The following is a 16,560-nucleotide window of genomic DNA, read 5'->3' as shown; positions in this document are numbered from 1 at the left end:
TCACCGCGGCTGAGCAGCTCTGGGGAGGACGCCGGCCAGCGGGGGCAAAGGGGGTGGGGGTTCGCTGCCCCCCTGCAGTCCGTGGATGAGGATCCGAGGCACCAGGGGCCGCTGGAGCGCTGGGGGCGGCGCGCTGGGTCCGCGGTAAAGATAGAGCGTGGCTCCGGGATCCAGGTTAGAGACCAAACTTTGCGGGTAGAAGTAGGGCGAAGGGAACATCCGTTGCAGGGCCGAGTAATTCCCCGCCTCGGCCAGCAGCTCCAGGCCCACCGCCGTTTGCCTCTTCCATTTGGTCCTGGGGAGGGGGAGAGAGAAACGGGGTTCAGGCGGGACTCGGACGGGAGGACGCCAACAGGTCGAGCCCAGCCTGTGCCCCAGTCCTGGTCCCTTTCCCTCCCTGCAAGTCCTCCACGCCTTCCCCACCTCCAGCTCCCTCCGCTCCAGATGTTGCCTGATTTGTGTATTTCTTTAACCCTTCTGTAGAGCAGCCCCGCTCAGCCGGGGACTGGGCAGCGAGCAAGACTGAAATAAAATTAAAAACCATCAGCCCCAAATACGAGCAATTAAAACACAGAGCAGCCGAGGAAGGTACCGCAATCGGCCGCTAACACAGCCAGGAGACGGGGCCCTTCTCACACTCGGGGGCCCGGGCCCCTTGCTTTTTTTCCTTCCAATTCCCCCCCCTTCCCAGTCCCACCTTATATCAGTTGGTTCCTCCGTTCCTGTTTCAGCTGTTCCTGCTGCCAGTCCAGCAAATCTCCAAAGGTTTTTCTTCCCTATTAAATGTGTTGTGGATCCAGCCTATTCATGCCTTAGTACAGTTTTTCTGCAATGCCCCGTTCATTGCAAGTCTGAACATGGTCCCGCCCCAGTCCCTTTGGTGGCTTGCAAAGATCTCTAGATCCGAGATCCCGAACAGCGTGCTTGGGCTAAACTTGCTTGTGTATGGCCCAAATGCACCCAAACTGAGCAATCCCGTCCTTGTTCTAGGCAGGGAATGTTACATGGGAACAACCACAGCTGGAAACCTAGTTCACACCTTCGGTATGCTAGGGCCCTGTTTCCACGTGCAACATTTTCACTTTCCCCGTTCTTGCTCTTAACGGGATGTTTAAGCGAAGGACTAAAATCTTGCCCAAGAGAGACCAAAAAAAAAAAAAAAGCTGTATTGGAGCTGAAATACAACCCCAGACTACAGGATTGTATCTGGATGCTCTTGGTAATCTTCGTTAATTACTTGTTAATCCCCAAAGCTGGATGCCAGGAAGGAAAAATGCCTTCCTTTTTTATTTATTTATTGTAACGTGGAGTGGGGTTTTTCCCGAGATGGCTTAAACACTGAGAAAGCCACCTAGAATGTTATCCTGTCCCTTTAGCTCAACCGGAGAGAGTTTGATCTGTCAGCAGCTGCTCAAAATAGGGGTTGCAAAAATTAATGAGGAGCTGTGGAGAGTTAGCCCCAAAGAGAGAAGATGCAAACACTGATTGTAAAGCGTTCAAAGGTTGCCTTGTGGAACATGATGGCACCGACTGGGTAGGGCGGAAAATCAAACTGAGGCTTGACACTATGACAAGGGGATTGACGGTGGAACTGGGTGCCACAGGAAAGCTGGGGTCTCCTTTTCAGTGGGAAGAAATATGAAAACTGAAGGTGCCTGCCCACCCACATGGGTAGTATTGCTCATAAAGACCCAACTTTTTAAAAAAAAATCTAGGGCCTCAAGTGGACTTTGCTAAGTAAACTGAGAGCCCCTGTGGGCGGAGCCAGGGGAAAGGGTGCAGCCAAGTCAGGAAGTGGGCATGCCCAGAGCAAAAACAATATTTGTCTTAAATCCCATTCACTCTTTCAAATTGATGGATTCTGCCCCTCCTCTCAAATGCCTCTTCTTCTACTTCATGTTGTTTTAAAACCACTGATGTCCACATCAACGATGTCTCTATGGATGGTTCAAACAGGCAAACCGCAGGGTTTATTAAACTGGAGCCATCTCAATAGTTCAGCAGTCCCCTGGATCTCCAGGCCTGATGACATAACAGGTCTTGAGGGACTTCCAGAAAGTTAAAAGGGATGAAGGCAGCCTCACTTTGGGGGGAAGGATGTTCCATAAAGCAGGGGCCACACCAGAAAAGGCTTGCCACCTAGGACCCACCAAATGAAGCTGGATCTGGTGGGATGGGTAGACGTAATCAGGGACAGGCAGTCCCTCTTCCTTCCAAAGCAGCAGGAAAGGGATACAGCCAAGGGCTTCTGTGATCATGAGCTTGGCAGATTAGTCAGAGGGAGACAGATTGATCACTCCTTGAGTTAGACCATGGCTTATCCTGGAGGCCAAGTAATATAGATCCAATGTCCCGAATTCAAAGGGACACAGAGCTGCAGGGAGACTTACTTAGAGCAGTGTTTCTTAAAGTGTGGTCTTAGGACCCCTGGGGGTCCCCCAAGACCCTCTCAGGGCTCCTCAAAATCAAAACCATTTGCCAGCCTATGTTGAAAAATAATACAATAGTAAAATCCCACCCAACCATCGTGAGAAGCTGTAGAAGCAGCAAGTGCTTCAATTTAAAATTTTAATATGGTCCATATCGATAAATATAACCCTTGCAAACAAAAGAATTTTGGGGGGTCCTCTGTAATTTTTAAACATGGGAAGTGGGCCTGAGAGAAAAATGTTTCAGCAACACTGACTTAGAGGTTTTCTTCTACATGCGCACTCTTTTGCACCCTCTGACATGTGCTCCTCAAGGTAGCATCCCATGAGTTTGTGCTTCTACCAGGAAACACGACAGGAGACTTAATTCCTGTAGAAGCATTGTGTCATGGTAACACAACAAAGGATTTAACAGAGCCACTCCACTTCCAGAAAATTGCATTTAACCCCAAGCTTCTCCCAGTTAGTGTTGTTGGAAAACTCAGTCGGTTGACCCACTTCACCTACTTTCCTCCAAGAGAGAGAGAGGAAAAGAGAGAGTGGCTGAAAAAGCGAACTTCTCTCTCACAGAATTTACCACAGAGGCTTGGCAACACAGAGCACGTGCTAAGTTGCAATGCTCAAGTTATACTGAGTGAGGAAGACTACACAGAGTACCTCTGTTCTCTTGGGCAAGGTTGGCCTTCTCTGCAAACATGTCCAAAAAACAATGGGGCAATTAAAAACTGGGTTTCTGTTGTATAGGACTTGCATTTCTGCCCCAGAGTCTGATTCTTGTAGGAGCCATCTTTGAGAAAATGCAAAACAGGAAAGAGGGTTAAACTTGCCCATTAGCCCTGATGATCTCAGTTTCAGAAAATTCAAACAAGGAAAGGAATGGGTTTTTTATACCTAGCGCTATGGGCTGATATAGTTGGATAAAGAGGACTATAATCTATTACTATGCCAACATTTGTCTTGCTATTCCTCAGAAGTTTCCTTCGCTGGTGATAGAGGCGTCTGTTTTTCTACTTTAGTCTCAACATGCTTGAAAACAAATTATTTTTTTCCCATTTTTGTCCTGGTGTGTGCTTTAACAGACTTTGTTTTGGGGATATTAAAAAAAGTTGCTGTTTTCATGTGTTTCCAGTATTCTGAAACCTCCTTGGCTGCTTGCCCATTTTAATCTGAAAAAAAAAACCTCCTTGGCAGCTTGTCCCACTTTAATCTGGGACTAAGTGGACATTCGGAAAGTCAGGGAGCTGCTAATTTCTGAGAAAAGACTGGTAAAGTTGGAGAGGACATTCTCACCTCCTCACATAGCCTCAGGATAATCTCTCTGATGTCTTCCTCTTCTTAAAAGAAATCCAAAAAGCAAATTCACCCTCCATGAACAGAATAAGGGGAAGTAAAACAAGAGATACTTTCCAGTATGGCATTAATATAAACCCATACCCGAGTTTTATAACTACTCCAGATATGCAGCCATTGATTCAAACTTCCGTTGAGGACAATGGAAGAGAATGCCAGGCTGAACTCCTACAATATTTACATGTCAGTAACAGCAACCAATCTTACAGGAAGATAGGTGGGCCAACTCAAATGTATTTTTGAGAATCAATCTGAAATTGATCATTAGAGGGACCATGGGATTGACTATCCCTTTCTGAATCCTTCTCCCTCAATTCTACCTGCAGCGAACAGGTAACACAGGGGCCCAACCACCCCATTTCAAACAAACCACGGTCAGTCCCTGAAAGGTTTGGATTATATGAATAGATGCCTTTGAATCAACTAGCCCATAATCCTTTCCCTTCACCTTTTCTGCACAGGCGAGCTTCCATCTCTCTTTCCCCAAGTAAATTATTCATTGTCATCATAATTGTGTAATTACTGTAACTGCCCTTAATTATTGATGCCCAGAGCATAATTGGGATATATTATTAATAGGCCAGTGATGTACTGTTCTCTCTTTAGCTGAAAAATAACAGACTTCTTCCCCTTCCTTTTTTTCCCCCCCTCCCACCCGCCCGCCCGCCCGCCCGCCCAAATTAAACAGTTGGTCCTTCTCTTCCTTCCTCCCCCATCAAGTCTGAAAGATTTCCTCTATCTGAGAAAGAGAGAAGCAGCAGCAAATAATACCAATTTGGGAGTTAGAGGATGTTCTTCTAAAAAAAGGCATTTTTTAAAAGTCTAAAACCGCCACCCAAATGCTGAGAATGAAAAAGGAAAACCCTGGAGGAGGTTCATGAGGTCGAAAAGGGCGTGTTGAATGGACTGTTAGAACTGTTTTGCAAATTCGGATTTTGCACTACGGTGACATGCTTTGCGGTTAGCCGGCAAGGCATGGTGTGAACACGAGAGCTTAAGGGGATGAGCCAAACAAGGCTCAGATTTGCAAAAATGGCTTAGTTTTCACAGCCAGGTTTACAAGCATCTGTCTTTCCACCCACAAGATTGCTCACTTTTTCCTTAACTTCTTCACCCTGGGGGAAATGCCCTCATTCACACAGCATGCATGCTCTACGGTGGTCTACTGAATCAGCCCCAGTGGACTGGGTTCACACAAGACACTAAAAGCATAAACTCTGGTGGAGAAGCTACACTGAAAGAGTTCCTTCCTTCTCACTGAATGGTTTCTCAGCTGCTTTTTCCAGACAGAAGATGCCCTTTGAACGTTCCCTGCCTTGCTGCTCAAATTTCTCCCAGCTTGCTCTTTCAACCCTTGGCCCGGGCCAGCATTTTCAACTTAATTTCCTCTCCTGATTTGCAGTGATTGCTGTGATTATGGCTTAAAGAACAAGGTGGAATAACACCACCAAGGAATTAACAGCTGTGGTGGGGGAGAGGTCAGGTAGAAAGGCATCATATTCATATTATATTGTTATGCTTATTAATAATAGCAACAGAGTATTCTATCCCATCCAAATTCATGGCTTTTCTGGAAAGCACAGCCTCAGAGAAAGAGATTGGCTGGATTCATCGTGTGCTTAATTTGGTTACTGACCCATTATATCCTAGATCGGCACAAAACACTGAAGTATAACTTAACCAAAGTGCTGGCTGCATTCGCACATTAGGTTCCTGCCAGGCCTAACAACCACCACCAAGATCAAATCTTTTTTTTTTAATCCATTCAACCATGTCTGATTCTCGGAGACTGCCTGGACAAGCCCCTGCAGTTTTCTTGGCAAGGTTGTTCGGAAGTGGTTTGCCGTTGCCTCCTTCCTGGGCCTGAGAGAAAATGACTGGCCCAAGGTCACCCAGCTGGCTTTGTGCCTAAGGCAGAACTAGAACTCACAGCCTCGTGGTTTCTAGCCTGATGCCTTAACCACTACACCAGACTGGCTCTCTAGATCAAAACTAACCAAGATCAAACCAATCAAGGTCCAACTAACCAAGGTCAAAACTAATCAAGATCAAACCTGTGGTTCAAGCACAGCTGCTTGGTTTCCCACTGGCCATGTTGAATACTGGGACAAAGCCAGCTTGTTTGCTGCTCTCCATTTCACATCCAGGTCGCCATGAGTGTGGATCACCCAACACAGTCCCTAGGCTTCGATGGGGTCAGCTAGTTGTGTGAATCCCACCTTCTAGGACTATGGGCCTGAACTTTGCACTTTTAGGCACAGATTGCAGGGATCTCCTCCTTGTGCTGAGACTTTCCCCCCATGAAGTAAGTAAACACAACCTCTAGTCCTCTTCCCTGGTTCCCTGGAATTTGCTCAAATCTAAGAAGAATTAGAGATGGTGTTTCTGGTTTACTAACAACTGCTTTGCCTTTGGTTGAAAATGCTGCCTTCATCCCTGTTCCAAATGTGGCCTTTTACATTTTAGAAGCCTAATGTCCTCAGGATCAGTTTGTGGATTTCTCCTGAATTCAGACCTAGACATCCTGCATTGAATAATTTGGCTCAGTCTTCCCAAACAGCCATCCAAGAGGCTGTTTCTTACACGACACAGGAAATGCGGGTCCTAAAAATGGGAAATGTAAAGTGGCAAATGCCTGTGGGATGTGGGCCCCACAAATAGATCTGGCAAATTTATTTAGTTGATCAGAAACCTTGTCATCACCACAAAGTCCATTCTGTGCAGACATCTGTTACAGCTAGATCGTGGCTTTTAGATGATCAAATGCCTTTATACCCCAACCTGAACAGGAGCCCTGTGTAATCCAGACACTGGCTTCTCTTGCAAGAGTTCAGTGTCACTTAAAAGCTTGCAAAATAACCTCATACCTGTGGTGGATTTGGCCTTCTTGAAAATATTTCAGGATGGTCTGGGCTGGTCAGTGTGTTTTTCAGGCTGCCTAATATCATTTGCCTTTTAAGCAGGACCTGGATATTAAGTGATTTTTGCAATGTAGCCAAATTCAGCATCCTGGAACCACTTTTTTTAAAAAAATAAATAAATCCCTGAACAGGGAGAAATCACCCACAGCACGAAGCTCTACATATCTACACAGAAGTAAGCCTTATTGAATTCAAGGGAAGTTATTCCTTGGTGGGACTATCTACAATTGCAACTAAACACGGGGGAGTGTTAAAATAATTTTAAAACAGTCTCTTGCCACCACAGCAATGATAATTGTACATTGTGGGAAACCAAAGGTCAATTATTTTTTTACATCCACTCACAACCATCTCAACAATGATCTCTCTATTTTCCCCAAGCTTTGCAGAAGATAATACATTTTCTCTCCTCCCTAAAACCAGGCAGGCTTCCCACTTGACCCTCTGTCTAGGCTCACACACCACATTTAACAAGCAGGGGAGGCCAAGAACCACCCAGCATCTGCATTTGGTTTAGTAGCCAGCTTGACCTAACACAGGTGGAAGGAATGAAGTGAAGAAGAGCCAACTCCAAATTCAGGGATTAAGTTAAAGGCGCTCCCTAACTGAGCTCGCTTCTTTGCAAATGTCCACACTGATGTGGCTTTCTCGGCAACAAACAACGACAACAACATCAGTTTGCAACTGCTATGGCAGTCTTTGAACAGGCTTGGTCAACTCGCCAATCGTGGGATTTCCTGCTTCTCGAGTCCAGGCGCGAAGCAGGTCTGAACCTGCCCGGTTATTTGAGAGCAGCGGCCAAGATTGGCTCAGAATGAAGGGCTGGATCCAAATAAAACCGCATAATCCAAATTCGCGGCCCTGTTCCCCACCTCCACCCCGTCTCTTCCCCGATTACCTTCTGTTCTGGTACCAGGTTTTAACTTGAGTGTCGGTGAGGTTGAGGGAGGCGGCCAGCTCCATCCTGTCCTGGACGCTCAGGTACTTCTGCCGCTCGAAGCTGCGCTCCAGCTGCGCCAGCTGGTGATCGGTGAAGGCGGTGCGCGCCTTCCGGGGTTTCTTGAGCCTCACCGGCGGGCTTTCTCGCGAACTGGAAATTTCCCGGTCGCCTTCTTCCTTCACTGCGCAAGGGAGAAAGGGCGAGAATGGGTCTCGGCTCTTTTGGGCAGCGGGGCGAAGGGAAGAGGGTTGGCTGGGAAATGGATGAGAGAAGGGGAGGGAAATTGGTAAATGGATGAAGAAAGGAAGGGGAAGGGAAGGTGGTAAATGGATAAGCAGAGGAAGGAAAAGGAGAAGGGGAAGGGAAGAAAGAGAGAAAGAAAGAAAGAGGAAGGGAAAGGAACTGAATGGATAAAATAAAGAAAAAATGGAGGGGAAGATAAAACAGGAAGGGAGAGAAGTAATGACGGGAAGGAGAAAAAGGAATGGAAAGAAGATGGGAAAGATAACAAAGAAAAGAAAGGAAGGGAAAAACTAAGGTAAGGATAAAAGGAAGGGGAAGATAAAAAGGTGAGGGAGAAAAGAAATTAAGGAAAAGGAATGAAATGAAGGGGAAGGGGAGGAAGGGAAAGGGAAGAATGAGGAAAGGATAATGGGAAGGAAGGAAGGAGAAGGAAGGAGAAAGAGAGAGAGGGAGGGAGGAAGGACAGAGGAAGGAAGGAAGGAAGGAGTCTTTCACAGGAACAGAAAGAAGACAGTTGGCGATGCCCACCAGCTCCTGTATATCTGCCCTGCATAATTATCCGTGTCGACAATCCCACTGCTTTTACTCAGGAGTAACTTCTGTTCCATGGGACTCTTGCCTAAACAATTGCACGCAGCACTGGCACCGTTTGCTTCTTTCCCCCCAGTCTGGAGGTAGGTTTACCCAGAAGTGTGACTACAGGATGATGGGAATTGTAGTCCAATAGAACCAAAGCACGCGGGGGAGGGCAGGCTAAGCGGTGCCGTTTCAAAGGTATGATCAAAAGGAACTTTGCTGTCTCCTCGGTAAAGTCACAAAAAACCAGACGCGACATGAGCGCACCCACATCGCTGCAGCGTGCCACGTTTTACACACCGCGACCACAGCCCAAACATATGACTTTCCTTTCATTGGCAACCTTTTGCATTAAATAATAATCAAATTATCAATTATTAAACGATTAATAGATGTAATCAGCCCAACCAGAGCAAGAATGGTTGCGTCAATAGCGTTCTGCAGTTCCTCTGGGGCTGTTCAAGCTTATTCTACGTTCTTAAAGTAAAATTGGCATAAATAATAGACCTTATTTTGACAAACAAGAAAACGTAGAAACGTGCTATTTCAAAAGAGAGGTGCATAGAAATACTTGTTTCTCCATGCATGTAAACTGAAAGTCCACGTATATATTCTACCCTTCTTCAAAATAAATATATTTATTTTGGGAGTGAGGGAAAATATGTTTAGAAGAATTCCCAATGATCCTTTGTTTATTCAATCCTATGTACGTTACTCATGTGCCAGCAATTTAATCCACAATTCTATCACTGCTAACTTTCGATTGAATTCAGTGGGACTTATTTCTGAGTAAACATACAGTCAGTCTTCTTCAAATTTCCAACTTCTGCTGGAAGTCTTAAGAAAGTCATTTATTTTCTTCAGTCTAGCATTGAATAAAACCAAGTATGGTTTGACGGACCATGAGGTCTTTCCTTGGATATAACACATTTGCACACTATGACCGTGTTCACACATTACATTGAACTATGGTTAACTGAATCATGGTTTATTTGACCCAGCTTTCTGGATTCCAAAACCCCCAGAAGGGTAGCTTTACATAACATACAAGGTTACAATATGGTTGATTAGTTTGTAGCTTGGTAGCCTCATTCATATGAGACCTCAGCCTGGTTACTGAATTAATGCATTTCCCGGATTTCTATCATTCATTAAACCTAACATTGTCAAACAGGCTAGGTTCCTTCAACATGCCAAGCCAGCAAATCACACAAAACCCTGGTGGTTGTCTTCATACAATTCACTTAGGTAAAGAGCAAACAGATGAATGTGGGCAAGAACTAAGTTTGCTTTGCGTTAGCCTCGGTTCATCTTTATAATGGCTTGGCATGTTGTGTGAACTTGGGTTTGTTAATGGTGTGTTCATTTACCAGGTTCAAGAGCATTGGACGAATGCAGTTTGGTATCTTAGCTGGACTGCTGTGGCTGCCTGTTCTGGTTTCTAAACTGGGGTTTACATTCAGGGTGTTTTCAAACACTGCCCAACTATGACTGTATCTGAGGCTTAAGCAAAGCCTGGCTTGGCATGTCATTCCAAGCTAGTTGTTGCCTATTTTCTTAATATTGCCTTATCACAGATTTTTGCAACTCCATAGGAGGCAATCTTCAGAAATAAAGGAAATAAAAAGAAAAGATGAGCAAATGGTTTCCATCAGCTCAAGGAAAAGGCATGCTGTTGGGGAGTGGGAGAAGATAACCAGGATATGTCAAACAAAATAAAGAGGTGTTATTCACATGTAAACATGTTTAGAAACTTGAACTTGGTCTTTTCCCTTCTCATAAGTAAAGCCCCAGAACTCAAGGAATTAGGTTCAGGAACCCACAGACAAACTTATGTGGGAATGCAGCCAATGAAAATAATAGGGGCTTGCCAACAGAAGGGAGGGCCATCCCACCGGATAGCCATAAAGCGACAAACCTTGATTTGTTGTGCTAAATTAGTCACATTCAAGATGAACTGGGGACAATCCACATAGCTGAGTTAGACTGTAGTAACTTACTACAGTGGTAACTTAACTACTAGTAACAAAGGAATTAGCTGAGATAGCTTTTTTGGGGTGAGGGGGATGAGGTTACGAAAAGGGGAGCTGATGGCTACCCAACTCCTGAAGCCAACTGAGCGCCGTGTGGGATAATGCTGTTCAGAGAAGGAAAAAAAAAAATCTTTGAAGGGGAGAAAGAAATGGGATGAACTTCCCAGTTACTCATGGTTCTGTCTTTGCGCAGCCTTGATCCAGCACCACTTTATTCTGAAAGCAGCTAGTCTCTTTCTCATGGCGTGCAGGAACTCAAATTGCCACAGAAATAGCCTGTTTAATGCTGTTCGGTCTCCTCCTCCAGACTTTGGGCTCCCTGCATTTCTTACAAGTATTTTTTCGTCTTTTTTAAAAAGGCCCCTTGTGGTCATGAACCCACTTCTGGAGGAGACCAAGGTGAGATGTCTGGATCTGGGCATTCTTGGAGATGACTTGCAACCAAAGTGAGAATCCTTTGCTTCGTCCAATTTTTATCCCGCCCCCCCAACCCCCGGAATCTCTCAGAGTTCAGAAGCCACACCAGTTTTAAAGAGGAACATTGGGCCATTCTTCACAAATTATTACCAACAATAACGCACGGTTATTAATTTATATCTGTATCAAAATTATTGCCACTTCCAACAATAATAGGTCCTAACAATTCATCATTATTTTCTATAAAACTGGCATGACGTTACATCTGGTTTCTGCCTCCTTATAGAAAGAGCAAGATTATTAATGGTGTTATTATTATTACAGTATTTTTTCCTGGAATTTCTGCAAAGAGGTGGGTGTGATACTTATGTTATCCTCCTAAAAATCCTGCAAGCTAGATTATGCTAAGATTAGCCTTGGATTACCATCGACAAGATCGCTTCTTTGAATTCGTGTAATTTTTTCCCCCAAGGAAAGGATCAAAACGGCAATTCTTTGCTCTTCCAAGGAGGGGCCCCTCACGTTTTGCGCTGGAATAAAAAGACGAAGGACAATTCCAGAAAAAGTCGGCAACAATCAGCGAGGAGAGAATAGCACGGAGACGTTTTATTCTTCTGGGTAAAAGGCGAAATATTTCCACCCCTAGGGAACAAGGGAAGAAAAACAAATTTTCCGCCTGGAACTTTCCTGCATTCCTATTCCCTAACCGGGAAACCAGCTTTCCTCATTTCATTTTAGGGAGGCAGATTTTCTAAAGTTAAGACTAAAGGCGATTCAATCTTCCTTGTCTTTGTCTTCTCCAACTTTCCTTCCCCGTGTGGATAAACAATTTCCACTTCCGCCAGCTGGAGATGGAAACCGGTTTCCTTTAATCTGGTTTGGGCCCTGTACATCAACCAAGTGAGGCGCAAGGACGACCGGCAAGTCCTGGTCGAAGCCAAGGATAATTAACTCGAGCCCATATTCTTTCTCTTGTGTGTGTGTGTGTGTGTTGTGTTCTCACCCATCTTCTGTCTTAAAAGACCCTAGGTTTATTTGTGCGAATGCACACTCTCTTGAACGCAGCCGGGTTGCTTTACATCAGTTGGCAAGAGGCTTTATGGTCAAACATCCTTGTGGCAGGTTTTAAGACGACACGCGAGTTGATTTCTCTCCATAGGAAGACAATAATCCACTTAATTGAGCCACGAGGGAGGTGGGAAAACTCTTCAAGCAGAAACGCGCCCGAATATCTCTTAAACATGAGATGCAGAAGGGGAAGGAGGTGTTTGCAAACGCTCCTCTCCTTTCATCTACCTACCTACCTATCTATCTATCTTAGGGTGGTGAAGGGGTAGAATTAGAAGCCCGAAATCCTTGCAGAAATTTAGACGAAGGGAATAAAAAAAATCTGATTTATAGAAAAAGGCAACCATAAGAATCAGCGAAGCCAGCCGGCGTCCACGACTCTTGGAGGCAAGATGTGAAGGGCCGAAGCTGGAAAAGTTGGGATCTGAGTTTCAGAGGGTCGTCATGAGATCATGCAGATTGGGGGGAGGTGGGGGATGCTGGATAGGGAGTGAGGAAGACAGTGGAATGTTGAAAGTTGAAAGGCAAATGGGGGAGGAAGGAAGGAGAAACGGAGAAAGAAAAGAGAAAGAAGGAAAAAAGAAAGAGGGAGGGAAGGAGGGAGGAAGGAGAGGGATGGGAAAAGGAAGGAAGGAGAAACAGAAAGAAAGAAGAAGGAGGAAGGAAGCAAAAAAGGAGGAAGAGAAAAAAGAATAGAAAAAGAGATAGAGTTGGTAAAATAGGAAGGAAGGAGAGAAATAGGAGAAATTAAATGGAAAGAAACTCAGCTAAAAAAAAAAGGAAAGAGATTAAGGGGGAATGAATAAAGGAGATTTTTAAAAAGGAAACAGAAGAAGTTTTTAAAAAGAGAGAGGCAGGAGGAGAGGAGAAGAGGGATGGCAGAGAAGAGAAAAAAGAACGGAACACGAAATCAGCTGCAGAGTAACATAGAAAACGACCGCGGTCCAAAGGGGCTGTCCTCGTTCAGAACCGCAAGGAAGCTGCGGAAAAGGCAACCGAGTGAGAACGGGGGGCGGGGGGACCGAGATTTTTTTTCCCCAATGAAGTTTAATTCTTTAGCTGCCGCGACACCCAAATTTCCCATCCGGGTTCAGGGAGCCAGGAAAGATCTCATCTGTTGGGGCGGAACGACTTGTCAGATAAAAGGTGGAAAGGCAGAATGGTGGTGGTGGTGGTGGTGATGATGATGATGGTGGTGGTGGTGATGATGATGATGATGATGGTGGTGGTGGTGATGATGATGATGATGATGGTGGTGGTTTTGTGCAGCTTACAACGCTGAGAGCCATTCCAAAGTCTACTGAACTTAATAGATGGAAGCTGCATCCGAGGTAAAGTGTCCAGGGGGCCACGATCCTATATCTCCCTCCCTGGGAGACATATTCAGGAAATCAGTCTGTGTAAAAAGTGTGCACTGGGGATTTGGCTTCTGGTGATGTCCCCCCGCCCCAGAATTCACCCATCGGAAAGCAGATGGATGAGCTGATTCTCGACTGGACTCTTTTTCCTGGGGAGGGAGAAATCTGCCCCCTTTAGGGTGAACACGAAGGCTTCCGCTCTCCCCCACTTTCAAGGGGAGAAGCTGTGCTCTTAGCCTCCTTCGGGACGTGTTTACTCACAAGCAAGCGTCCTCCATTTCCAAAGATCTGCCGAGGCTTTGGAGAACCTCTGATGGACTCTCCGTTGCTCTGTTTTATCTGCAAGTGGCTAATCAAGATCAGAGCGACCGCGTGCATTGATCACCGAAAGGTTTCTGGCGGTGGGGGTATTATTTTATTTTATCTCCAGACCTCCGCTTGAATTTTGAGATGCGCAGCCAAGAGGAAGCGAGGCGCGGAGGAAGCAAAGATGACATAGGAAGTTTCGAAGTCCCTTTCTTTCTGACTCTTCAGATGTTCTTTTTCCAGGCACCCTGCGCTTAACCAGGACCAGTAAACACCGGGCAGCTACATTTTCAGAACAGCCGAAGCTTAGTTTTGAGTTTGGATGAGTTTGGCTTTTAGGGCGCTTGCCTTGTTTTAGAGAAAACCCCCAATGGTCAGATTTAACGGAGGAGCTGAGTTTAGGATGTTGTGTAAATGTAACCACGGGCAGAGTAACAAGAAACCAATTACAGTTCAACGTCTAAGGGAAAAACATGCAGGGGTCAAAATAAATAAGATTAAAATCTTGGGAAGCGGTGGCTTCTATCAAAAGCCACCAGGATCCCATGAAAAAGGAGTAAAACCCCTAAAGAAAATACAATTATAGTGAATTCCTCAGTCATGTGTAAAAGCCGCGTGCTGAAGCTTGCCACAGATAGCTTCAGAATTAGCAAAAATTGCTTCCCTGCCTAGGATCCTGCCACAAACCTGCATCTCATCTTTATTTTGAAGCTCAAGGAGAGCTTTACAGTCTGGTAATTATTCCCAACCCTCTTTTGATTTCAATCAGTTCTCTTGCAAAGCGTGTTCTCTTGAAGAGGAAGAGGAAGAGGAAGAGGAAGAATGGAAAACAGGCTCTGTCTAGGAGTTACTTCCCAGTAAACATATTCAACCTCAGGTCTGAAATCCATGAGAATGCTCAAGAATTAAACTAGCAGCAAGCTAGAACGAAATTTCCTTCCTTCCTTCCCTCCCTCCCTCCCTCTCTCGTTTTCTAGAGGTTGGCAGAGAATTTTTCTTTTAAAAAATTAAATATTATATAAAGTGGATCCAACAACCTTAAGGAGAGCAATCTTTTAAAACTGTTTGGGAAAGAAAAAAAAACACGGCCATTTGGAAATGCGCTGAGATCTGTGCAAAACTCCCAGGCCCCCAGAAATACAGCTACCGTCCCTTCTATCTGCCCTTATTCCCAACTTGCACGTTCACAAGTTGCCAGCCCCGCGTGCACCATGCGGGGAGGGTCTAATTCCTTACCCTTTATGGGGCAGAAGGGAAAGCCACCGATCATTCGACGCGAATTAACTAGAAATGAAAACGAGGAGGCATTTGCAACTTTGCCTCGAAGTCAAAAACTCTTGCAAGACAAAGAAGGAAATGGGGATTTTGAGTTTCTATCTTCTTCCGGTAAACCCTGGTTTATGTGTGGCTGAGCCAAATAACGTTGCTCCAGTTTCCTCGGGTAAATTAAAATCCAGGAAGCGAGGCACTATTAATCTGGCGGTAATAAAAAAACAAAAATAGATCTGCGAAGAACAGGATGAATTCTAGGGAAAAGTTACACACTGACTAGCTTATTAAAGGAAGAAAAAAACCCTGTTCCAAGTTGTTCGTTTTCCCCTGGCTGGAAAAACACGCAGACATGTACTCAGGCACGCACAGGGACATCAAATTGTTCTCTAACCGCGACATTTCATTCTGAAAATCCCCATTTCGGTTTCGAACCCTGAGAACCCGATCAAGAAAACCGAAATCTGCACGAATGGCTGCTTTGGAGCAAAACCGCGGGTCTAGGACCGAATGCAGCAGGGAAGGTGAAGGGAGTTTAATCCAGCCCAACTTTCGATTTGGAAAGAGAGGACTTTCCTTCTGGAATCTCCACGCTTAGAGGCAGCATCTATTGAATTCGAAAGACTTGGGGACACCTAAGCAGAAGTTGGATGTGTGCTTCTGGCTTTGCAGAGATACTTAGCTGGTTTTTCTTCAGCACAATGGAGATGATGATGATTTTGTTGTTGCTAATATAATCATGCAAAATCTCTCAGCTGTTTTGATAATTCCATTGCGATCGCTCCTAATATTCCAAGGGTTATAAGGGAGACTTTGGCTGGCTCATTCCTTGTTATTAGGATACGCGTTATTAATATCGGTCAGGAAATCAAGACACATGGGCTGGAAGATCAGAGGGGGAAATGTCTGCCCCTCACCCCACCCCACCCCACCCCAGCAAAGGGAAGAGGCGATTAGAAGCTCAGATATTTTGGTTTCAGTCCCTCACTTCAGCTTTCTTTGCCGGGCGACTTTACAGAATAAATCCGGATAACTAAAAAACTTTACGCCCCTAGTTGGTGACATTTCTAAAAAAGGCCAAATTGGACTGTCCTGCTATGAAGTTGAGGCTCGCCACCCACCCGCCCCGCCCCGTCCCGGCTGCCCCCTTGTAGGCAATGAATCGTTTGGTGTTCCCTTTCGTTCCCTACCTTTGTATTCCGAATCCAAGGAGGGGTTACTGCTAGCCTTTTCGATCTTCTCTCGGAAGTCCTCGCCCGCCTTGGCCGGGATTGGCATGGGCGCTTCTTGCACCCCCTGTCCGTTGTTGCTAGAATAAGGGGCGCACGCTGCCAAGGGTTTGCAGTCAGCCAAAATGTCCCTGATGAGGAAGGAGGAGGTCACCGTTCTGGACTGAGCAGAGGCTGAAATCGGGGGTCCCGGCAGGTGAGACTCCGGCCGCACCACCCCGCCGGGTATCTGGGCGGCCGCCTCTAAGCAGTCCCTCCGGGGTGATGGCGGGGACAGGCAGCCGCTGCTGAGTTCCGAGCGAGGACTAAGTTCCAAGGGGGACCTGTTTTCCCCCAGGAGAGAGTCCCCTTTGGGCACAGCTGGGCTCCCGGATCGATGGGACAGGAGTGAGTCGATCCCAAATCCGTTGGCGTTTTCCAT

General features: G+C 45.7%; 1 protein-coding gene across 1 annotated transcript; it reads right to left on the bottom strand.

Annotated features, from left to right (window-relative positions):
• On the bottom strand, nt 1-16,560 carry BARHL1 (BarH like homeobox 1). Its single transcript, XM_063316320.1, has 3 exons — nt 16,101-16,560; nt 7,599-7,821; nt 1-295 (listed from the first exon to the last, which is right to left on the bottom strand). The coding sequence occupies exons 1-3, from the start codon at nt 16,558-16,560 to the stop codon at nt 1-3; spliced, it is 978 nt and encodes a 325-aa protein (XP_063172390.1).

Source organism: Candoia aspera, chromosome 16 (genome assembly GCF_035149785.1).
Source record: "Candoia aspera isolate rCanAsp1 chromosome 16, rCanAsp1.hap2, whole genome shotgun sequence".
NCBI lineage: Eukaryota > Metazoa > Chordata > Lepidosauria > Squamata > Boidae > Candoia > Candoia aspera.
Note: the sequence above shows the minus strand (reverse complement) of the source record. Positions and strands in the feature narration are given on the sequence as shown.